This window comes from Lutjanus erythropterus, chromosome 13, assembly GCF_056507025.1.
Source record: "Lutjanus erythropterus isolate fLutEry1 chromosome 13, fLutEry1.hap2, whole genome shotgun sequence".
Taxonomy (NCBI): Eukaryota; Metazoa; Chordata; class Actinopteri; order Lutjaniformes; family Lutjanidae; genus Lutjanus; species Lutjanus erythropterus.
The window spans coordinates 32750090-32775645 of NC_139329.1; the positions used below are offsets into that span (position 1 = coordinate 32750090).

General features: G+C 40.8%; 1 protein-coding gene across 9 annotated transcripts in view; it reads right to left on the reverse strand.

Moving 5' to 3' along the window:
- Window positions 1-1772: 1772 nt before the first annotated feature.
- The window catches only part of LOC146316907 (pleckstrin homology domain-containing family A member 5-like), a 105577-nt gene continuing 81793 nt past the window's right edge, over window positions 1773-25556 (reverse strand). For 4 of the 9 annotated variants that reach the window (XM_084733304.1, XM_084733311.1, XM_084733310.1 and 1 more), the window contains 18 exons: window positions 24709-25189; window positions 23359-23442; window positions 22536-22655; window positions 20995-21048; window positions 15938-16000; window positions 15770-15850; window positions 14653-14802; window positions 14422-14523; window positions 13639-13794; window positions 12636-12791; window positions 11970-12084; window positions 10394-10509; window positions 8695-8910; window positions 8424-8585; window positions 6670-6803; window positions 6103-6245; window positions 5729-5828; window positions 1773-2925 (listed from right to left, as the gene is read on the reverse strand). In XM_084733304.1, the coding sequence (XP_084589430.1) occupies window positions 5737-5828; window positions 6103-6245; window positions 6670-6803; window positions 8424-8585; window positions 8695-8910; window positions 10394-10509; window positions 11970-12084; window positions 12636-12791; window positions 13639-13794; window positions 14422-14523; window positions 14653-14802; window positions 15770-15850; window positions 15938-16000; window positions 20995-21048; window positions 22536-22655; window positions 23359-23442; window positions 24709-25189 (2425 nt within the window). In that variant the 3' untranslated portion in view covers window positions 1773-2925; window positions 5729-5736. The remainder of the gene's footprint in view (window positions 2926-5728; window positions 5829-6102; window positions 6246-6669; window positions 6804-8423; window positions 8586-8694; window positions 8911-10393; window positions 10510-11969; window positions 12085-12635; window positions 12792-13638; window positions 13795-14421; window positions 14524-14652; window positions 14803-15769; window positions 15851-15937; window positions 16001-20994; window positions 21049-22535; window positions 22656-23358; window positions 23443-24708; window positions 25190-25556) is intronic. The other 5 variants (XM_084733305.1, XM_084733306.1, XM_084733307.1 and 2 more) reach the window with 5 other exon arrangements.

The following is a 25556-nucleotide window of genomic DNA, read 5'->3' on the forward strand; positions in this document are numbered from 1 at the left end:
CTCTGATTGGTCGAGGGCGGCACGAGGAGAAGAAACTCTGACGTTGGTATTTAAACTTTCCATGTGTTCACACAGCTTCCTTTAAGTGGGCCAGTGAGTGTTTACTATAGGCTCACGTTTCACTATACTTTATTATATTTATGCAGAGAAAGAAGCTGCATTAAAATTAAACACATTAACAAAAGAAGAGAAAAGGAACACATTCAAAATGCAGTACTTCATATTTCTGTTACAGCAGTGCATATTATTGTCTAATAAAATCTTTATGCAACTTGCGTAGGTTTTCAAGAAAAAACAGCACATATCTGCATTATAATTACAGTTTTAATGTATAATTACTACAGCAACTATTCCTAAAATTATGCATTTTGAAAATGTTTCCAAGTCATAAGCCATTAATTAAAAACTTTTGGGTTGCCAGGTCGTGAAAAGTTTCCTTAAGTGGTGTTCATCCTCCTCCAGGTTGACACTTCTGACACTTGTGATTTACAGGATATTTTGTACAAATGTAGTTCATCAGGTAAACACTGTGCTCGATCACTTACCCTCTGGAAAATCCTGTGAACTAATGTATCTGGACCAAAGCTGATTATTTATTAATGTCTTTTTTATAATTATTAACTCTAGACTTGATGGCTGGTCAAACTGTTAAATCTACAAGAATTCAATTGTTTATCAATATTTATTTTGCCAGACAGATAAGAACCAGCCACAGAACAAGCAAAAATACAGGGCACTGACAAATTATTTATAAACCATTATTAAAATAATTCTTTACAACTTATTATTAATTATTATTGATAATTCCTGTATGAAGGGGTTGCCTTCTTAGATAGCAGTACCCATTTTATTTTATATATTTTTTAGAGGTAATACTTTATACTAATACTACATTTTATTATTACTTTTTTAAAGATAAATAAATAATCTGCTACAAGTTTAGCTACATAAATTGCTGGATTAGTAACTGGGAAAAGTGAACCACTGGCCTGAGGCTTGAAAACCTAAATTAATTTAAAGCGGTTAAATCCTGGCATCAACTCAGCTGTCATGAGGTTAGACCCAATACTTTGGAGATGTGAATAATTTATCCTCCTGGTTTTGTTGTGTAGCATATTAAAACATTTCAGGAAGTTGACCCAGAATATGTTGTCATTTTTTTTCTATAATTATATGTCTTCTTACACAATATTTTATTTTCTTATTGTATGTCATAAGTGCACATTTTATTTATTTATTTTTTAATTATTATTTTCACAATTCTATTTGCATATCTGATGTGACTACAAACACCTTGACTCTTGAATCTAAACTGGAGTCAGAGAATCAGAAAAAAATTGTCTGTCACAAAACAATGTGGTTCACACAGAATAAAAACATGCAGGTGACAGAAATATATACATCATCCAATTTGGGGCCTGTGAATCTAAAGTCTTGGAAAGATGAAGTCTCCAATATAAATGTACAAACTTACAGCAAGAGATCACCAATGCTGCAGCTTGACCACAAGAGGGAGTCATAGTTTTATCTTTAAAATGGCAGTCAGTCAAACCAGAATGACCAAATGAGATCATCCCACATCACCTCTATCTGAACCCGACAAATGACCCACTTTACATTTGATTATTTCTGATTCTGCTGATAATTAAAATGATTAGTCCAGCAAGTAGGTTGGCTTGTACATGGTACGGTTCATGGTATGGCTTTATTGTCCACCACAGCTGGCTAACAGCTGGCTAAAAGTGTGGTTAAAAGGAAAAACACTGAAACCGTTTGTTAAGAACTGCAACATTTATTTAACATGGTATAAAACAGATGGAATATGAACATTTGCAAATCAAATCTAGTATGTAACCATATGTTGGATACATCCTCCCATCCTGCTGTACCATGTACATTATATACACAGTAAACCTCTGATAATTACACTTTGTACACACACAAAAAATAATCCTGGATCCACAAACATTTTATTTTTATTGCTTTTTACATGTGCTAATCTTTCCTTTTCTTTTTTTTTTTTTTTTAGTTCCAAGACTTCAAATCAACGTGTCATAAAATAGATCCAAACTCTGACTTTTTCCTTCCTTCTCTCAGTTTAAATATATCTCTCAGCAATTAAAAAAAAAAAAGACAGTATAGAGTGACTAAAGCCAGAACATTCACATATGTGTCGGCAACAATGCGACAAGGACCACAGAAGATCCCATTTTTAAATAATTACAACCCAGAAATTACAAATAATCTTAGTCTGCAGCAATAAAGTGGCCCCTCCTTTCATTATAATGGAGGGATCTCTTATATACTCATCTTTCGCATTGACAAATGTTCTTTACAATAAGTCGATAAATATGAATGGTTAGCTGATGAACGATGTTTGATAAATATGAATGTTAGCTGATGACCAATGTCTGAAAAATATATTGAGTGACATATAAAAGACTTAACTGAACTAAAATCATGTGAAAACTTGTTCTTGAACCCTTTTTTGCACGGGTGGAGAAACATGAATGAAAAATGTGGCGTGGCCCACAACGGAACTCAGTCTATTAGCCTCATATACTGTATGTATATATACAGATAGATGTTGGCTCATATTCAAAGAACAACCTAATAAAACCATATAAATAATAAAAAAAATGACCTTAAAAGCTGTGTAAAAACTGAAAATTGAACTGCAACAACAATAGTATGAACAGAGAAATGTCACACAGAAAAACTGTTGATGGTGGCATAGGAGCTTAAGACGTCACAGTGAGCATACAGAAGTCAGAGGTTAAGACCCCAGAGTACGAAGTGGGCAGTTTGTCTCTCTGTAGGCCGAGGCCTTGTGCTGATGTCCCTGGAGGAAGTCTTCTGAGGCATCTTCATACCTTCGCTGCCGTCTCCTTCATGTGTAGGTTTTCACTGAGGCCAGAGCCTGTGCTGCAGAAACAGAAGCGCAGAGTTTATAATGAGGGTGAAGGTCGAATTACAGTATGCTCCAAAAATAATACTAGAGAATGCATACCCAAGATTTTCCCTGTTCTATTATACACTCTGTGACCATTTTATTGGGCATACTTGTCTACTTTTATGATGCCTATAACTTCAGTTTTTGTTGACACCACCGACATAAATAAAGTACAAAAAATGAAACCAAAATATCGCAGATATGAGCGCTGCATCTTGTGCTGCTGACGTCTTTTGGAGCCAGAGTCTGTGCTGCAGTGATCAGTGTTGGAACCGCAGTACTGAGCAGGGTTCAGCTGTCAGTCATGTTGTGAAACCCGCTTTTTATAGCATCAAGTAAACTAATTAGAACCAAACTTCTCCTAAAATGAAAATGTGATCATACGGCAGTGTGATGAGAACTACCTAAAATGACAGAAACCATGTTAAAAAAAGTGATTTGATGTGTATTTTTGTTTTAGTTTGGCCCATGTCCTTTCTGCTGAAACCGAGGGGGCAGGATTTATGAGCTGTACTGTCACCAGCCACCAGGTGGTGTTTGAGATGTTCTGGCTTCACTTTAGGAGAGCTGTCATGTTGTCCATTTTTATACATGGTTGACACCATCATAGAGGAGTTAATTAAATAATCTGTTCTAACACTGGGGTTGTTGTTAGTGGTGGGATTGGGGTTTTTCTAGCATTTTGCCTCGCTGGACTGCAACATCTTTTGGTTCGCATTGTGAAAGGCTGAATCCGTCTGGATCAAATTTCTAATCCAGTCCATGTCTGGTCTTCTGCCCAGCACATCTAACCTCTTTTTTTGAGTCAAGGCTGAAACACCATCATGCCCCGTTTGGAAAGAAAGAGCAACACTAGAGCACATCCTCAGCAGATGCCCTAAAGCACCAGGGGAGGGTTGCTATCGCCAGCACCACTACCAAGTCAGTCCATCTGCAGTACCGTCGACCAGACTCCTGGTCCTCCGCCCACCAAGATGCGGAATTACATTTGTGAGAGCGGGAGAACAAATCCCCAACCGAAAGCCTGGCGGGCCTCCTTGGAAAAGCACATGACTGGCAGATGAAGGTGGACCTGGGAAAGCAACTCAGATTTCGTGGAGGCATCATGGTCTTACACCAGACATCGTGCTGGTTTCTGAAATATCTAGGCAGGTGGTCAAGCTGGAGCTTACAGTGCCCTGGGAGCAGTGGAGGGAGGAGGCCAGCGAGAGGAAAAAGGGGAAGTATGTGGATGTGCAGACAGGGGTTACGTGCAGAATGCATACCTCTGGAAATGGGGGTTATGGGCTCTGCATGAAAATCACTGCGCACAGGCATCCAAGGCATCACTGGTGCACATAAAAGAAAAGCAATCAGCAGAGCTTCAGAGGCAGCGGAGGAAAGCTTCAAGAATACTGTGGATCTGGAGGGACAAGCCATGGACCAGTGTCTCTCAGACACAGGCACATCTGTTCACTTCTGGACACATCGCCTGATGTGTCCGAGTGCATCACTAGATATATGTAACTACCATGGCCTTCGTTCGCCATGGTAAAAGGCCTAATGAACAAGTGTCTGCCCTCTGGGTAGTTTTTTTTTGTTTATTGTTGTTGTTTGTTGTTATTATTGTTATTTTTCTAAGAAGTTTGCACCGTACATCCCATTTTGACTGTTTCGAAAGTTTACATGTATGTAACTGGGAAGGACAAAAAAATACCTGAATATATAATCAATAATCCTCTCAATAATGTCACAACTTTTAACTATGACATCACTAACAAACATATGATTGATTTTAATTCTATAAATGTCAACAAAAACTAAACATTTTAAACTTTTTAAAATTGCTGTTTTATAAACTGCATCAGATTGTACAGGTGAACATAATAAAGTGGTCACTGAGTGTATACTGGCCATTTGAGTTTTATCGTTACACAACAGCAACAGTGAGTTGTCATGTGACTACAGAGAACACAAAAATACCACAATATGAGAAAATAAAGGTGTCTAGAACACTGGTTCCCAACCTGGAGGTCCCAACCCCCACTAGGGGTCACCAAAGCCAAGGGGGGTGGGGTTGACATTATTGGGTGCAAGAAAACTTTTCTGAGAACTTTTTAAACAACCAAAGAGCTAATAGAACTATGGCCATGGGCCAAGTGCCAGAGATAAGAACTAAACTAGTCAAGTTTGCCAAAAAAGAAGCCTATTAAGTATGTATGAAATTATTATTAAAAATTTAAAAATACCTCATACAGACAGAGACTTGCATTAAAAGTTTCTAAAATGCTGTGATGCATTATTCACAGGTTAAAATCTGCTCAAAATTCTTTCAAGTTGATTATTTGACACAACCTTCCTGCAGGCACTCAATGTTTATGATTATTTTTTAATTTAAGCTTTATTTAACCCTTCAGATTGACATCTTGTTTGTCAAGAGAGACCTGGCCAAGACAATTTGGGTTAATTGTGCAGTTTATCTGTTGTTCTGTACTGTTACCATTATTTACTGAATGAAATATGGAATATCCATAAAAAGTGTCACTTAGTCAGAGGTTGTCAGTTTACTAAATAATAGAAATGGGGCCTCCCTCGAGGGAAAAAAGGTTGGGAACCACTGGTCCAGAGTGACACAGAATACATGCAAACACATGACAACTATTTCCCCTCCCCGTACTTTTACGCAACTTTTCATCAATCCCTTCATTCTGACGTGCTTCTTCTCATCAGAGACATTAATTGCAACATTTAAACTTATAGTGAGTATAGACAAATCATGTGGATGAAGGCCCTTACTGGTGCTACTACACACACATGAAGTGAGACCCATCAGTGAGTTGAGGGGGTGTGTTAGGAGACTGTGGAAGGGGTGGGGAAGAGGATGACACGCTTTTCACTGCAATGAAACAGAACAAGATGTTGAACAAACACCAGGCAAACACACAAAATAACAAAAACAAATCACATCAGCGGCTAATGACTAAACAGCCAAACAACACAAAAAAAAGATAATGACCGAAGTCGATGAAATTAACGAAGAAACTACTGAGACTACAGTGATAAATGACTGAACAGAAACACAATGCATGCAGCTGCAGTTTGATAAACCACAATAAAAGAAGTAGTGAACTTTAAGAACAACCTCCTCCCTCTTCTCTCTAGAGACATACCTGCTACCAGCTTGCTGCGTTTGGAGGCCTCTGCTGCCAGCTCGTAGGAGATATTAATCATCTTCTCTTTCTCCTGTATGGTAGCCTCCTCTTCAGTCTCCTCCTCTGGGCTCAGAGCCATACTAGGCAGCACATTCTGCATGCTGGGGCACACAAACGTATAGAAAATAAGCTATGTAATCTGCATTATTCGGTGTTAATTAGAAACATAGTTTCAGAATAAACAGAATTACCTCAGGACAGACAAGCTATCTCTTTTAAATCAATTCAAGAGGGATGACATTTAGACTAAAATGTCACAGTGGCGAGGAGATGAGAGCAAGGATGCTTCTGCACATCTAAAGCATTCATCTGCATGGGAGGCCATATATGGTGATGTCCTGCTATGACCCCAGACTTATCCATCACTACTACAAAGAATTTCATGCATGACATCTGCTGGGAAATATCAGCCCCTGCTTGCAAAGATAACCCTTTCACCGCAGCATCCTCGCTGACATCAAGGGTCTGAGCTGTCCTCGCTGATAAAAAGTAACTGGTACAGACTAATCACAAAGGTGCGTTTACCTGTTTTTGGCTATGAGGGCTTTGATGCGATCAACTTTTCTCTGCTTATCAGCCTCCTGCTCAGGGCTCAGAGCCTCCTCGGGGTCTGACTCCACGTAACGCTCAGGAATCAGCACTTTGTCAGGCACAGAAAGCTGAAGGAACAGAAAGAAAACCCTTCACACTAATGAATGGAATACTACAGTATGTGCAGAACAGACATAAGCTAAAAGTGTCAACAACAAAAATATGCAGATCTAAATCAGAAAGACAAATGAACAAATAAAAGATGCTCATCATTATCTACAGTACAGGGAGGCTGTTCCACATTTTGGGTGCGTAAGAGCTAAATGGAGCATCACCAAAGGCTTTGTCCCGGAGCGAGAAACACTAAATGTGAGACATTCTGCAGAGCGCAGCTATCAGTTGGGAACATAAACTGTGAGGAGTTCATTGATGTAATCCAGAGAAAGGCCATGAACTCCTCTAAAAACAACAACAACAAACATCTCAGAATCAAGTGCAAGGCTTACAGACAGTACAAAAATATTTTGGGCTCGTTCTGTCATGCTCAGTTTGGAGTGCGAAAAAATCTGGGCAGCAGCTTTGCAACTTTAGATTGGTTTCCAAAAAAATGAATAGCAAAGTCATTAATTTCTAAGGAAGCTCTGTAAATATGGTATTGCAGCGACTGCAGTATGAGTGAACATTATTCATTCATTAATATTTTTAAGAGTTGTTTTGTTTGTGAAATTTAATGTCAAACACACTGTGTTCCACAGAGCCATGGTTCCTCATATAGTTCAGTCTCAGAACCCATCAGCCATCATCTGATGATGATTAAGCCTCTGGGGACAATGGCCAATATTTTGGGGCTTCCAGTGTAAACGGCGGATATCCGGGCCGGGGCTTCCTCTTCCATGTGCCAGCCATTGTTTACAGTCCAATTAGCGATTTAAGACACGAGAATGGAGTTGGAGGGTAATCTCTATAAACAGATATCTGCATATGAATGCATCTTTTTTTAAGCTACATCGTCATCAGACCATAAATGATGGGTTTCAAAATTTTGGCCAATTTGTTCTGCCCCTTTTGCTCTCCACATGGACCGTTTAGCTCCATGCAACCAAGGCTTGCTCAAATATAAGTGGACAGCACTACTTGGTCTACAAACGGAAACTAGAATGCTTAAGATCTCAAATTCTTGTCCTTCGCCCACAGATTCAATTAGAGCTGTTTATAGGGGTGTCAAGATTTCAATTCTACGACGATCGAGCGAAATGTGCTCAATCAAAAATGGATCAAAATCAAAAGCAGGATCCAAGAAAAAAACAAAACATTTCAAAAACAACATAGTAAAGCTTACTGGTAGCATGCAGCTGCACTTTTTCCTCTTTTTAAAGAGGAAAATATAAATGACAGTTGTCTGAGCATAAAACTAATGATCCGTTGATCTCAACAAGTCAGGATTCTGCATGGCTGTCACTGCTATGCTGTGCAGTGGAAAAATATGTTTCAATCAAAAATTGAATTGAATTATAGATTCAAAAGTCAAACAAATCGCAGGTTTGGAGAAGAGTAACACCATGGTCTGTTTATAGAGGCACTTTAGTTTTAAAAAGCACATTTTCTGGTGTGGCATTAAGGCTCAAATCCCCAGTACGTGATGTGCTGTTGGTAAACATATCCTAAATAAATTGCCCATGATAATATTAGCCCTCTCAGTGTGATGACTAAGACAGCAGCTGATGAGACTGCCAACTGCTGTGCCTCACCTCTCGGTCCACATTTAAGTGGTCAGCCTGCGAGGCTTCTTTCAGACGAGCAATCTCCTCAGCAGGCGTCTCCTGCTCCCTCACCACCTCCTGCTGCCTGAGTGAGGCCTCCAGCTCCTGAATGTCACTGCTGATCACCTCATCTCTGCGCCTCATTTGGGACTAAAGACACAAACACAAAAAAAACAAGACATAAATGATTCCAAGATTTTAATTCAGCCTTCTCTGAACTTGAGTGCCGCCTCAGTGTCTGCAGGAGTCACCACAATACCTGCACGCTGCGAAAATGGTTTTCTTTAGTGAATGAGTGACTGCGAGAGGGCGTGTTCTCCTGGCTGCTCCCCCGGATGCTGAGGCCTTTCTTTTTCTCCCTGAGGGCGCCCTGCTGGTGGCGGCGGATCCTCTCCAGCTGCTCCTCCACGCTCATCCTGGGCCGACCGCTCTCTGTAGCACACAGCTGCTGCTCCACGGCGCTGCGCGGACGCTCCTGTTAGCCAGAGACGACAACCACAGAGGGACAAAGAAACACAGCAAACACACACAATAGATATAAGTTAACAATAATGTAGCACCACAGTCTGATATTCAGTGCTGGGAGACAAGTGTCACCATGCTACATGGCATATCAGTGTGGTTGGGTCAGATCTCATAACAGCAATGCACCGCCCACTGCTAGTGAATACTACATATTGTAGAAAACAGTCTAAATTTGACCAAGTAGAATAATCACATCTTCTCTGGCAATACTGCACACACTGGAAAAACGTTTTGCTTCTTTAAACAGTTGAGATTGACATAATAACCACAATAATGACTGTGAAATGGCTCTTTAATGTTCACTCACTTAGAGCTCAAATGAGCACAAGTTCAAACACATGTGGAAACAACCTGACTGGCTGCTGTGAACACACACACACACACACACACACACACACACACACACACACACACACACACACACACACACACACACACACACACACACACACACACACACACACACACACACACACGCGCGTGCACTCCTGCTGGCACACATGGGTGCACTCAGAGAGAGCTGGGGCTTGTTAATGCCTGAGCAGGAGAGGCTGATGATGTGAAGTGAACTGAGGAGAAGTTGTTCACTTTCAGGTTCGCGCCACGCTGGAGGGGGCCGGGATATCTGGATTCAGTCCAGAGCCCGAGGACGCAGCCTCCACTGTCCAGATGGTTCAAGAGGCTGGTATCCAAGGGGCTAAACTGAACTCTACAAGCCTGCGACACATTCTCTTACAACCGCGGGAAATATGGCCTAAAGGGAAGACTAAAGTATGACGTTCACATAGCTTCACTTATAATATATGTCCATCTCTTTTTCCAAACACAAACACATAGAGACGCACAAAAAACAGGACACACCCAACAGTGTGGTGCGCTAATGACATGGTTAGCATATTTAAGTTGATAGTGTTTGAGGCTGGAAACTGTGTAAACCAAGTTTGGCATCTATTTTACAACAGTCTGGTTTTAAGAGCATGAGTCACACTCTGACCATGTGACGAGTGGCCTCTCCTGCCACACGTTCGCCTTCAAACAACAGCTTAATAACCAAAACAACCAATTAAGAGGCAAGTAAACACAATTAAGGAAAGCTAAGTGGTGTCCAGTTCGCCGCTGCCCACAGAAGGCTCACAATGATGAGATAACAAGAAAAGAATACAAGTGTAAAAAGCATTTGTTAATCATTATAATTATTGTCACTGTTTTTCTGCTGCTTAGAGACAATGATGTCTTGTTTTTCACATAGGAAAATAAGTGCTAGAAAGTTTTGCCCTTTTCACATTTTAAAGTTTAGGTTCCAACAGCTCATGGCAAATACCGAGCAGCATCCATTTGTCAATAAAGGTTAAAAAATGCTAAGAACAATTTATAGTTACTGTTAGACGTCACTTCTTCTCCAGAGCAGTAAAGACTAAAGTTTAGGGGCTCACCGTCCTGGGGTCAGGCTTCTTGCTCTTCCTTAAGGTGACATATGAAGCTATGGAGGAAGACTCAGGCACTGGAGATTTGGTCCTGGGTGGGACAATGCCAACTGGGTAGGACATCCCTGGCAGACAGAAAAGACAAGAGAGCACTGGCTTTTATACAACACATTAACAGCAAATCACTGAGTAGTATACTGTATTTTAGGAAATTAAAGCTATGTTACAGGAACTGAGTAAAAAATACAGTACCGTTGTGTCATACCAGAAAATTCTTAATGGAGGATTATCCAAATTTAAGACATATTAGTACATAAGCTTAATCATAAGCTTGTACTTAACAGTATGAGAATGGTCAATAATACAGCTACTGGAGTAATCCCATCAGTTTGGCAATTCATATTTTCTTACACGTGTGGAATAAATCATCTGTGTATCAGTGAGACCTTCAAATTTAACCCTGGGAATATGAAATCTGGCATCGAGGACACTCTATCAACGATTACAGTGTTTTCCACAGCATGTGCAGGCAGCATCTGCAGGTTGCTATTATTGATTGTGTGGTGGTGCAGAACAAGTGTGGAGCTACGGTGTAATCATTCAGTTTCAGAATACCTGGATTATGCTGTGCAAGCTGTTTCACCAAATTTTAGACCAATTTGCTCTTTTGGAAATTCGAAACCACCTTTTCACAGATAATGTACAGTGGCATAAAATCTAAATACAGCTGAGTAAACAGGATAACTAGGTTATTTCTGCAGTGGTACACATTTTAACCTAGTAAACTAGAATTACCACCTCAAAGTTGTTTGCTTTCACCAATCAGACCAGTCAACTTGCATTTTAAATCCAAAAAAATGGAAGTTCTCTCTATATTAACATGTATGATTCCAGTGACTAATTTTCAGTGAGGAAGATGCTGCCTTCACTTACAGACTATTTCTGCATGATGGTGTCACATTGCAAGTGACCTTTGACCTTTTGGATATAAAATGCCATTACCTCAATCATATCCTAGATATTTATGTGACATTGTGAAACTCGACTTCGCAGTGACCACTGACCACCAAAATCTACTAAGTTCATCCTTGAGTCTGAGTGGATGTCTGTGCAAAACATGAATAAATTCCCTTTAGGCGTTCTTGAGGCATCGTGTTCAGGAAGATGGGACGAATGGACTGACTTACAGATACACAGAAATAAAACTGCCTCTGGTCACGGCTGGTGCTATCACAGAGGTTTACAGTGCAAATTAAATCCAGACAAATGCAGGTGTAAATACCACTGTATCCATGGTAACCAACCACTGTAGGCCAAATAATGGTTGCCATGAGATTTACTTGACTGCGATACAGTGACCTAGTCTTTGTAGAAAAGCCAAACCTCGTATCTATCCTCTGTGTCAAAGTGATGCCTGTGTAAATGCCTTGGTAACCCTGGCAACTATCAGTTCTACAGAGTATAATTTCATTGGGTGATTTATTGAGTTTTTGTTAGTGCCAACAAAACTAATAATCCATTGGAACACTGCACAGTTATCAGAGACTGGCCTCATATTACCCGGCATCGTTCTGATCTAATGTACCTTTGTTTCCAGAATGTTCAGACGGGTGTTCAGATCTGTCCTCTCCATTACTCTCATCCACTTCTGTCACCGTGGTGAGCTCCGGTTCACTCTTATACAGCCTGTAGTCTGGGCCCTGTCGACGATAAAGACAGAATAATTTCAACACACATACAAAGCTGCTCTAATTTATGGAGAGTTTGATTCCGAACTTGTTACATTTTCTCTTACAGAGTGACTTCAAAGACAGTGACAAACAAACATCCATTTTCTACAAAATGATGCTTGACAGACACGGCAATCTTGAAGTGTAAATGTATACAGCTTGAAGTTTTACAGCCAAATGAAAATGTAGGCAGCAGGCAGACACATTAAAACTCAGACATAGTCTAATTTGAAAGGGAGAGAACACAACAAAACAAAATCACCACTTTTCAACACACAAAACAGGAAGACACGGAAATTATTTTAAAAAGAGGAAAAAAAAAGTGCGATTGAGGCTTCATCCGACTGACTGAAAAATAAAGATGATGGAAATAAATAAAGGGATTTGTTCCAACAAAAACAACTCAAAACACACGAGATGTCCGTCAAAATGAAAGTGAACACCATCACAGCAAGCAATGACGTGTGATGACACATCTGAGGGCGGGGGCAACCACGAGGTCAGCGGGTCAACGAGCTTACGCTGTGCGTGCCATTCCTGTGATTGGCCTTCCTGTCTTCCGGCCTGTGGAGGGATGAAGCGCGCACACCAGCATGAGAGGGCAGAGGGGGCACGGTGGGGGGGTTGGGCTCGTAGGACTGGGGTAAGGGTGGCCGTGGGGGTACCGAGTCCTCCTCCTGGGGATTATATAGGGCATGATAGGACAGAAAGCAAGGTGACACATGGCGCCACCACGCATGCTCAGGGCAACCACCATCTGGTACAGAGTAATTCTGCCTACCAGCTGAGTGGCCAGAGAGAAAGCTCCACATGCTGTTACACGGTGACTGACACATCCAATCAGAGACCACCACTCATACTGTCCATGAGTAGGGCTGGCAGTTTGAGCACTCAGCTCAAGTTGGTCACCATCCACACAAACACATGAGATACTGCAGGACTGCAATCATTAGTTTTTTCCAGTTAATGGCTTAATAATTTTTCAGTTTATAGAAAATATTGAAAAATTCCCTTAAGGTGACGTCTTCAAAGTGCCTGTTTTGTCCAATCAACAGTCCCAAACCAAAAGATAAAAAAAAGATATCAGAAACAAATTCTCACATTTGAGAAGCTGGGATCAGCACATGGTGATAAACGACGTTGTCAATACATTTTCTGTTTCTCAACTAATCGCTTTAATTCCTAACTGAACCTTCCTAAGTCCCTTTTTTACTCTGTACTCCAATAACAGTTGAGTAAGCTCGGTACCCAACAGAACCTCGGCCAACTTTCTTTCCTGTTTCCTGTACTTTGATATTCTGTGTTCTAGTCTTGTGCATGCCGGAAGAAAAAGCTAATTTTGAAGATGTTTAAAAGATGTTTATGGGGACCTGTAAACTACACATATGTAGTCACATCCTAAATTAGCTAATGTTGGCAAAACGCCATCCAACTAGCTAGCTAACAAGCTAGCTATTGCCATAGATGATCTAGCAGAACTGTATGACAAAGCATACTCTGGCGTCTCTGTCAGCGGTGCCTCACCTCATTTCTGTGCTTGCTGAAGTTCATGGTCCCGAAGGAGTTCACACCATCAGCAGCGTTCCTCTGGGCTTTATGTTTACTGAGCGCCTCCATCACATCCTGAATCCTCCAAAGTTCTTTCTGGATGCGGACGTGCTGCTGGCTGGGAGGCTCCGTCTGGGTGTCCACAGAAAACACACATAAAAAAATGCACCTAACATTACCTGCAAATGTTACACTTAACTTCTGTGTTCAGGACACAAGGAAGAGCAGAAGAGCAAGAGAAACAGAAGCTTAATTATCTCCTCCTTACTGATGACAGTTGTCTGTGAGTGAAGGGCACTTAAGTAGAGGATGTCCAGGCTCCCTGCTGGCCCTCTGACTTCTCTACTCTGAATTAGCATCGGCTCTGACTCAGGCTCAACCAGGAATAACTGTTCTCTCTGTCTCTACACCTCTCCCGCGATGAAGGACAAGATAAAAGGCAGACTTAATTAAGACCAGCTCTATCATCGCTACAGTCATCAATCACTCACTATGTTGCTTTGATCTCTTAGTTCCTTCCCTCCTCGGTGCTGCTTAGGGCACTGGAGCACAGAAATCGTCTTTACTTTTTCCCCAAAGTAAAAAAAAAAGTGTCTACAAAAGGATGTTCAAGGTAATCTGTCACATTTTCAACTGTCTTTGAAGCTCTGCAGTACATGTACTCCAACCAAAGTTTGACTATTAAACCATGCCAGTGTTCGGCAGCAGAAGCTCTGAAAGAGTAAAGCAGCACAGCTTCAGTCTCAAGAATTATTCTACCTGAGGGCTTCCCAGCGCTTCAAGCTGCTCCAGCAGGTTGTTCTTAGCCAGTGTCACATCTCCTTCCAGCTTGTCATAGTCTCTCCACGACCGCTCCAGCTCCTGGTGTGGGAGAGACACACTTCGTGAATGACAATGTTATAAAAAAAAAATCTTATTAGAATTCCTTAAAAATAAAGTCAGTATCAGAGTCCAGCATGAGTTTGTATGTGAATGTACTGTATGACTCACAGCTGTGACTCTGGAGAGCTCTCTGCAGGTGCTGAGAAGGCCGCTCTGCAGTAAGTCTCTCTGCTGGATGACACTCTGCATGGTGGCAGGGTTATCCGAGCCCATCTCTATCTCCTGGCTGGCTGACAGCAGCGCCGTCTCCAGGGTGTGCTGGAGGAACACGCAACATATAAAGCACACACACGGCATGAGTAGGTAATTTGTCACCGTGACCTTTTAGATCAGGTAACTTCAGCAAAGTCCTAATGGATTATTCAAGCCTCTCCAACTTTTTTAAGTGATTTTTTTTAGTCTGCAATATAAATAAATAAATAAAAATAATATCAAATGCCCACAAGCCTTTCCTGGAGCCCAAAATATAGTTTTTAAACTGCTTATGTTTTTTTCAGCATTCCATAAACTCAAATTGGAGGAACTTGAAACAGCTGTTGTTGAGTATTTAAGCAATTACTTCATTAATCAATAAGCAAAACTATTGTTTTGCAAAACTGTTTCTTAGCCACTCATTTCAGAGCTTAATTTGAATGTTAGTAGTTAGACAACCTTTTATCTTTTTGTTTTTACGGGCATGGATGTAAAAATCTAAATGGGAGACAAATTATGCTACTTTTCACAATTTATTTATTAATTTTATCAAACAAATAAAAAGTTTGGTGTACGCAATCTCCATTGACTCTGTTTGCAAAAACGAGTCCCATGATGAGTTAGACATGGTGGACAAACACAGCATATCACTGCAGTATATTTTTTTCTCTGTATGCATGTCAACACTGCACAGTGACCAGATCAAATATTACATCTGCTGACTGTGGACAGTCAGATATGCTAAATATGACATGACCATGTAAACCTTTCAAGCAAGACAACTCTTGCATACTGTTGATGAGAGCAACTAGGCTATAATTACGCATTACATCAGATACACAAGAGCTTGTTTGTTCTACATTTTTCAGTTTTATGCTTACAAACTAGACTTAAGCTATTTTAGAATGTAAACAGAATGTAAACAGTTTATTCTTTTTAGTTTATTTTTTCCCCCAACATCGTTATAAACATCTCAAACTGTGTTTTCTGTGAGAGAAAGTTGCGATGACTGATGTGCAGAGTGTTAAGTCACCTTCTCTCTGTACAGCTGCTGAAGTTTTTCCTCCTGCGTCCTCACCACTTTATCCTGCTCGCACAACCTGCTCAGTTTGGTCTGAAGAGAAAACGAGAAAGGGTATTAACCCATCATGTATAATTAAATACAGCATCATGTCATGCTTGAGTACAACGGTGGACTTACATCAATGTCCACCTCTTCTGGCATGCACGTATAGGCGTGTTCCCTGTAGTCTTCTGGACTCAACTGGGAAGAAAGACAGAACATTAGACAGAGACATTGAACATGTACATACACAGAATCTGGAGATCTAATGCAGTGTCATGACAAGGCTCTCTCACTGAGCCACGGGATTTGTCCTTGAGTGGAAACTCATATTTCCCTGAATGAGACAACCTAAGTTAGTAAACCAACAGTGGGAGAGCAGCCAGCCTAAACACAGATTCTGGTGCCTCGTGTTTCATCACCCACAGTCGTTTGTCTCCATCAGCACAGCGCAGTGGTTTTATTGGAAATGCGAGGGGAAGACATGTAAAACAATCCTGCTTACTAAACTCTAGAGTCAGCGCATAAGCTGTGTCCACCAACTGTGTTTTCTCCAGCACAAGCCCTGCAGCTAATTGGTCCAAGGACTCTGCCTGTCTGGTAGCGGTCAACTGAGTGTGTGTTGTGTTTAGTGCAATATTACTTAAAGATATTCCAAGAATAACGACATAACCACAGATGTCCTTAACACTTATTGTACAGTACAGAACAATTATAAACAGATGTTTAGTTACTTTAATCCAGGCTAAAAAACAGACATCAGCAGTTCAATGCCGGGCTGTAATGCAGTCACGTGTTCACTAGTTTATACTAAAACACCTGCTGATGTCACAACACGTGCATTAATGTAGTTGCAAAACCAAGAGAAGAAAAGCTCGTCCTTCTTTCACTTTTATTAATACAACTCATCTAAAGATAAAAAAAAACCCTCAGTGCTAAAACTGTGGAAATTATTTCAACTGCATTGGATCCCGTGTTTCCAGAAAATCCATCCATCACATAATGCGTCATCATTCACCCACCCTTCTAAATCTATACATGTGCAGTCCACAAATATTAGGGCAGTGACACATTTCTGTGTTGTTTTATGTTGGTAGTCACACTGGATATGAAATGACCTAAGAACTAAAAAGTCAAAGTGCCAACTTTCATATTGCAGAAAAACATACACTTGAATTATGTAATCCTGCTTAATAGATGGTTTGAAATCCTTTGCAGCCAATGACTGGCTGGTCTACAACCTACAGACATCAGCAGACCCCTGGTACACTGCCAGCCCTGAACTTCTTTAAGGTTTAAAAGTGCAATAAGCGAGTCTGGACAAAGACGGTTGATTGGGAGTCTCATTCCCAGGTCATCAAATGCTGACACGGATATTGAGACTCGTCAATCAACTATCTTACCGACCTGTGATTGGCTTAAGTCTCCTGTTAATTTCATATCCAGAGTGCTGGCCTGAAGAGCCAAAACAACAAAACATGACTCACTGTCCAAATATCTTTAGACTCCACTAAGTACCGACATTCCACACTCACACCTGCACTCTTTCACACATACTTTTCTTCACACCTTTCTCTTCAGTTGAACCACACAGTACAGTTAAAGCAGGTGGGACCTGAGAATCACATGGCATTCCACACAGAACATGCAGACTCTCCCACAGCTCTGTGGTGTTGTGTGGTGTGGATTACGAGTGACATGGGAAGAAGGAGGAGGAGGAGGGAGACAGACTTCTGGCGGCTGAACAGGTGGGAATGCAGCTGTTGCTGGGCTGGTGCGCCAGTGAATGGTTGGGAGGGGTGAGGGTGGGGGCAGTCTTCAGCGACACTTTTACACCCCGAGAGGCAGTCACAAAAGTGGCATAGTGATGTCATAGCCATCATCACACACACACACACAAGCCGGCCGGCCCTCTTTATCCTTTCCACCAGCAGAATGACAAGAAGGGGAGTGAGAGAAGTAATGCAGACAGATAAAAAGAAAAGAGAGACTTTACCTAGAGTCATCATCTTCATCATCAATGTGACTCCCTGGTCATATTAGGCATAGAGTCTATTCCACAGCTGATGCTTAACTATACTTAGGGTTCTATCTTCCACCTGGCGCAAAGTGGCGCATAGTGCAGCATAACTTCAGCGTCCCTATTCACTTCTCCAAATTGCCAAACCCAGCATTTTACACACCCATGATTAATTAAGAGACCAAGTACTAGGGCTGCAAATAACAGTTATTTTCAAAGTTGATTAATCGGTCGATTATTTTCTGGATTAATCGACTAATAGTTGTTTGTTTTAAAATGTCAGAAAATGGTGAAAAATGTCAATCAGTGTTTCCCAAAGCTCAAGATGACGTCCTCACAAATAAAAGATATTCAGTTTACTGACACAGAGGACTAAATAAACCAAATAAATCACATTTAAGTAGCTGAAATCAGAAAATTTTAACTTTTCTCTCAGAAAATTATTCAAAGCACTTAATTGATTATAAAAAATTATTAATTAATTATTAATTAATTAATAATTAATTAATAATTAATTAATAATTAATTATTATTAATTAACTGATAATTGATAATCATTGCCGCCGTACTAAATACAACCCATTTGAACCTTGCACCTTACTTTGTGCCCAGATTATGTGCTGTTTACCTTGCAAAGGTGGAGTTAGACACACCCTAAATACACTTGTCCCATGCACTTTAGACCATGCACTATAGATTATCTCAATGAGGCCTTTACACCACTAAATCCTAACATCAAATCAATAAAACAGCAACTGGTTTGCTCCAAATTTAAGTATTACATTACATTTTGGTGTGTTGGGACAGTTGAATATTCATGTACTCTGCTAAAAGAAAAATATATACTGTAATACTACCTTTATTGTACTTAAATTCTTGTTCTACAAAAAGACATAGTACTTGGTAATACACTGGACTGAGAAATGACATGTCTGATGATACAGAATTAAGTCACACTAATTAGAGTCTTTTTGTCAGGTCCAGGTGGTTTGGCTGATAAGAGGAAACACCTTCTACAATTTGGTGATGAAAAGTCACACTAACCTTCACTGGTTAGGGCTAACCAGACAAAACAAAAGACTGTTGTGGTACCTAAATTATCTGGGTGCAACCACAGTTTTAGCTTTTGATTTCGAACATCCCCAGCCCCAGCTAGCTAGAGTGTTTTCTAAACACGTGGAAACCTCTAGAGTAAACTATATCCAGCCCCCCCCCACACACACAAACCTGAAAGTGAAGAAGGGATTTAACCGAACAGTGAAGCATACACACCATACTACTCTTTCACAAGTCATGCCCAAATTGGCATGACTTCTCATAATACGAGGAGAACAGTCAAAAGCAATGGATGAGGAGGTGCTGGCGATACAAACGATACAGGGAGACCAGTCTCAAGATGCCATGAGGACACCGGAGGAGGAGCATTGCACGACAGACCAAAATAACAACAGCGACTGGTGAGGATGAGGCGGAGCAAAGCCTTTGGCTGGCCTTACTTGCTGGTAAAGTTGAGGCCTTGGGGCAGAGTTCTCAATCAAAGTGTGAGTCATGACGATTAAAGGGTCATTTTCCTTCATCTAGTCCAGTGTGGAGAGGAGCAATATAGCAAGAGTCAGTTTATAGCAGTGCTTCACTTCAGAGACAACACCGACAATGTTGTTACACCTCGTTTGCTCTCTCTCAAACACAAACATCCAGAGTGGACAGGGACGGATACAGCAACGGGAAGCAATAAGAGAAGCTTTCAAACAGATTCAGGAAGACTCTGTGGTGCAAAACTCTAAGACGCTCACTTATTAGTGTCGGAAAGCTCCTGTTTAATTTTGATGTGTTATAATGATGCAAATATAGCAAGCGTGATTGTAGCGATGTATGTGGCAGTAGATGGTGAATGTTAAAGAGGTAGTTCGGATTATCTGAAGTGGGTTTTTTAGTGAGTCAGTGTTTAAGCAACCTTCAGTTTGTAGAGGCAGAGAGTGGCACCAGCACAGAAGCTAAGCAATGAACTGCTGTGGACAGTTTTTTTTTTTTTTTTCCTATCTATCTCCAAATCAACCAAACTCCATGGGCAACTCAAAGTTGATCGTCTGCTGCTGCCTCGATCTGTTTGATCGATCGATCTGATCAGTTTGTTTGTATTCTTGTGTGACTTTGGCGTAAAAGGACAGTTCAGAATTACCAAAGTCACACAATAACACAAAAAAAACTAACAGATCCAGGCAGTAGTAGTCAAGTAACTCCTGTATTCTGCGAGGTAAAATTACTGTTTTAACTGATGGAGTTTGGTTAGCTTGGAGAGAACAATATTTGGCTCATATAACAACAGTTTCCCTTGAAAAAGGCAATCTGACAGCTAAGTAAAGCAATAAAAATATTTACATAAAAAGTAAAACTTAATTGATATAGATTTTTTTAGGTGGACCTTTTTTAAGAGGCTGAAATACATTTTGTTATTGACCCGGTCCACAGCAGTTCATTGCTTAGCTTCTATGTTGGCGCCCTTCTATGCAACTACTGTAGCTAATTCACTAACAATCAATAAGTATCTCAAAAACCCTAACATCACATAATCTGGACTATCCCTTTAAGCTTCATCACCTTAGTTTCAATGTGAAGAGCAAAATTACACATTTCTCAGTGGTTACACAAATCTGAAGCAAGCTCACTGATGTATGAAATTATCTTTCTTATATTCATTATTGGAGATGTGTTATTGTGCCTCTGTGTAGTACACGCTGCACTTTTGTAATTACTCAAACTCTCAAAGCACTTCAGTGTAATAAAACAGAAGATGAAAGATGTGATACACGCCTCTCTACGTGCACTGTATATGAAAGACATAAAGCTTCTACGTCTCCCAACTGTGCAGAATAGAGTGATATCAGTTAGTATAGCTGACAGTGAGTTTAAGGGACATATTCAGGCTAATGAATGAATGAAGAGGCCTATGGACGAGTGCTGCAAACGGAACTAGGCTAAAAATGCTGATCCATGCTATACAATTGTGCCTACAAAAATTAACATTAAACGAATTACTGACTCTGCTACTGAGGTTAGCTAGGAAAACTATATTTCAGCAAACAGTACTGATAATTATAATAATAATAGCAAAGCATTAAATGAGTTCAGTTCATGATAGGAGGAGACAGGGCCATGCATCCATGCATTACCCCACCTGATTGTCCAAATACATGAGGTTCCTTTGGAGGTGATGGGAGAGAATGTCGTTCTAACGTCAGCAGCAAAAAGAACAGAATAGAAAAGGCAAAAGGAGAGTGAGACAAAAGAAGGGAACCTCACATTTTTTTTTCTCTGATGTCTCTCTCTTTTACTCACACAAACACACAAGCATGTCATGTACAGTGCACCCAAAGATAATTGGACAAAAAGCTAGGTGGGACCAGTCAAGGTGAAGAAGGAAGGTCAGGGAGGCACATGGGAGAGGTTAGCTTTCTTCCAGAAAGGGCTCTAGGATGTCGGGTGACAAGTGACAAAAACCTCAGCAGGGGCAGGTAGTGGTGTGTGAATGGTTTAAGGGAAAGATTATAGGACAGCAAAACTCAACAATTTGACTTTGATTGAAAAGTTAAAAATCTAGTGAAGGCAGTTGTCTTGAAACTGAATTTTCTCAACATTTTTTTTTTGTTTTACAGTACCAGGATTAGACTACAAATGTGAAGCTTATTGCTGACTTATTATCTTCAGTTTAAAATATAAATACATGTATTTTCAGTTTTCTAATGCAGTTTGGTTCAGTTTAGTTATCAAAACTATTTGGTTAGGTTTTGCAACAAAAACTACTTGGTTAAGTTTAGGAAAGGATCATGGTTTGGGTTATAATAGACCATTAACCATGTGTTAGAAAGGCTTTCTGTCAAAAAACCCTGAAAGCTAACTTCTCCCATGTGCATTAGGTAGCAGATGATAAGATCCATAATGACCAAATGGCCATTCAGGCAAATCACAAAGAAAGCAGTAAGCTGAGGCTGAAATAAAACTTAACTGCATTAAACTACTTTCCACTATTCTACATAAGATTACAGTTGTTGGCTATACTGTTACAAGGAGACTTCATTTAAATTGTAGAGTAGCAGCTGAAAACATTGCGAAAGTGATTACAAACCTAAATCCTTCATATCCAACCACTCTCCACCTCAGGCTCGTTGACCTACATCAGCAACAGTCAAATCTGCACTCTGACGTCTTAGAAGAGACTTAAAATGCAAAAATCCTGAATTAACATTTACGTATGCCAGTGGCCTCCTTAGTCGGTCACTCTTAAAGCTTGCCAATGGCTTTAAGTTTTATTTCTGGCTAACATCTGTCTGGACTCTTTAGGGTCGTAAAAGGACTCAATCAACTGCTTGCCCAACTGAAATGGATCAAATGCGATGATGTGATGAACTATACGAGCTCAGCTTCTGGTTGTAAAACAAGATTATCTTTGTTTGAAGTTGTTTCACAAGTTCTGGGGAAGCAAGGTAGCTGATCCCTAAATATGATGAACGGCCGACTTCAAGCCAAAGCACAGCCCTTTATGAAGAAAATGCCTACTGTAGCGCCTTTTCCCCTTAAATCAGCCGTGAGCAAAAATAAATAAATAAATAAAATAAAACAAAATCCCCTGGATCCTGATGGATAATGGTAGTGGGTAAAGATGGCATACACAGCACACTCTAACACACACGCCTGCAGGGGCATCTCTGGGGGCCTGACCTTTGGGTTGTCGCCATCCATGTTTAGTTGCATAAGCTGTGCTACAGTGTGCTCCCGGATACTGTTTAGCTCTGCCTGCTGCCGCCGCAGCTTTATCAGCAGCAGAGTCAGTTCCTCAGGCTGCAGGGGAGGGAGGGGAGGGAGGGACATACAGCCACAATGAAACAGGGACACAGCGCGGGGGGAGTGGGAGAGGAGAGGAGAGGAGAGAACACACCAGGACAGGAGATTTAGAGGTATCAGCCTCCCAACAGGTGAACAGTTGCTACTATATATCAAAGCTTTGAGTTTTCATGCAGCTCAGGACTGTGAGATTATCCAAGGTGCTATCGCTGTCAGCAGCATGCAAACTCTACACGTCCACTCAAGACAGAAGAACAGTTTAGCATTTATTACAGAATCCAGTTCACACTTTACCAGCTCCATGAGGACACAGCACTGTGTGCGGCTCTGACATAAATTCCCGATCTGGCTTAGGGAGTTGTGAGTGACAGGGTTTTTAAGTCTCCACTGATGTGAAGCGAGTCAAAGGAGCTCCTGAAGTGAACATACCCCTAAATCCTACCACTTGGAACATACATCTGGGTTCTGCCTAAATCTGTCTCTAAAGATTCTGCCACAATGTCTTTTTGGGGGGAAATGAAGGACAGAAAGAGGGAGAGGGAGAAGGGGAGGGTAGGTGGCGTTATGAAAATAGCCTTGTCGCTCAAAGAAGTCCAATTAAACCCGAGTGTAAAAGTGTGTGGACTGGAGCCCAAGCTTGAAATTACTTGATGGTGTAATACAGAAGTGATGGACACGGAAGGGACGGATGAGGACTTACTGTTTTGCCTTGGAGAGACTGGGCAGTGATAGTCTGGACTGGGATCCCTGCAGGCATGGACCTCCTGTCAGGTGGGTAGGCATACTGCAGGACACAGCGAATTAAAAACAAAAACAGCCCATTATTTTACACCATGGATTGTTTTAAATAATCATTCACAGCTGAACGCTTCAACCAAATACAAAGAAGCATTTTGCACAAACCCTCAGTGGTATTCTGTCACTTAGATTTTTTTTTTGTTTCATCTGCCAAATTATTGCGATTTCCATCTGAGATTTCTGTCACCACAAATACAAGAAAGATAAAAAAATATCGAAAATTACTCACTCTAAAAGCCTACTAGAGTTCCCTGTTATTCTGGATAAAACAAAGTACATCCTGTCAACGTTTTTTACAAAGACTATTTCTGAAATAAAAGGTAGTTCTAATGGAAACAGTTGACAGCATGTTCTGACACTGATTGTGGAATGAGATATTGCCGTTTTATTTCATCTAAAACACAGTTTTTAATGCTGGGTTAGGGGTATGTTTCACAAACAAAACTCAGCTCAACCCCATTTTATCTCAGGGGTGGGTATTTCAAAGTCTGAGTAAATAAAAACCATAATGGCACAGTCACAGATGCACAAAATCAAAATTCACCTCCCATTTAATTCCATTCCATGTAAACAAAGAAGCAAATAGAGCATTTGCTTCCAGTGGCAACGTAAACTCACATCTTCATGTAGAGTTCAATTTCGGTGAATCAGCAAAGTCAGAGCCTCAACTTGGTTGTGAGTTATTGACATGAGATCTGGTGGACACCGACAATAACTAGCAAGACTTTTGTACGCAGTTATATCGCTGTGTTGTAGGCCTGTGAGCTCCTAGTTTGTCGTTTGTAAAGCAACGTATAAGCTTGTATAAGCTTGTAGTGGGGCTGTGCTACAGTTCGGATTGCAAAAGCTACACAACAAAACTAAGTGGGGATAATGTGAGTCAGAAAAAGTATAATAATTGAATTGTTTGCCTTGTGTGAAAGGAGGCAGAAATCAACCAGGCAGTAAGAGAGTGAGGGATGATTTTCTGTTTCACATAAACCAACGTAGGTGAAACAGAAACAGACTTTTGCCATTCAAACCTGTTACTGACTGCTCATATTTGTGAGTGTCAAGACAGCTGTTACACTCAGCTGTCCTGGTGATCGTGTAAATGACTGTGTTAAGTGTAAACAAATGATTTTGTCTGATACATACTGAAAGCCCCTGAATCAAATCGAGTTGTAATCATACTGAGGCAGATTTTGTGATATCTGTTAAAATCATATTATCGTCCAAACAGTCAGTATAACATCATGCTGCCTTAACTGACCTTGTTGACTGGTGGTCTGTGCCGTCGGTCAATGCTCATGTCTCTTCTGTAGATGGGAGAGCACACCTCTGAACGAGCGCTGTTCATGTTGTACGATCGCATCGGAGAGTAGCCGCCGTACATGGACAGGGAGCCGTGGGAGGGCGAGGGGGGGATGGAGTGGCTCGGCGCGGCGTGCTCCGACAGATTGATCATGGTTTTGGGACTGGCCATATTGCTGTAGAGCCCCGACTGCCTGCCGTAGGCCTGCCTCTGCTGCCATTCAAACAACTGCCACATGGTGTCGTCGCGCATGGAGCGACGCTTGTCGGCCGGCGAGGGACCCAGGGCCTGGTCGTACAATGACGGCGACATGCTGCAGATGCTGTCCCGTTGTGCCATGCTATTCCTGGGCATGCTGCAGTAGCCGTCGCCATAATGGGGCATGTAGGGTACCCGATGGCTTGGCATGTTTCTAGGCAGAGTTTGGTATGACGTAATGCTGGAAGAAAGAAAAAACAAGAGTTGTTATGAGGAAGCTGAAGAAATCTTATTGTTAGAGCTGCAACTAACAATTATTTTCATTATTGATTAATCTGATCATCATTTTCTCTGTTAATTGATTAGTTGTTTGTTTAATTTGGACAGAGTTTCTTTGCTACTTTTATATATCTATATTTATATTAGGATTTTATCTTCAGTCTTCAAAGGAGGTACAACATTCTAATCATTCTTCATCTACTTTATTATTTAATTTTTTCATTTATTCTTTATTTTTCTAAGACAGTCTTGTTTCATGAATAATAGGCTCTTCCTGGCAGGTTCAAAGTAGAGAAGTTGTTTATAGTCAATGAGACTTTCATTCTCTT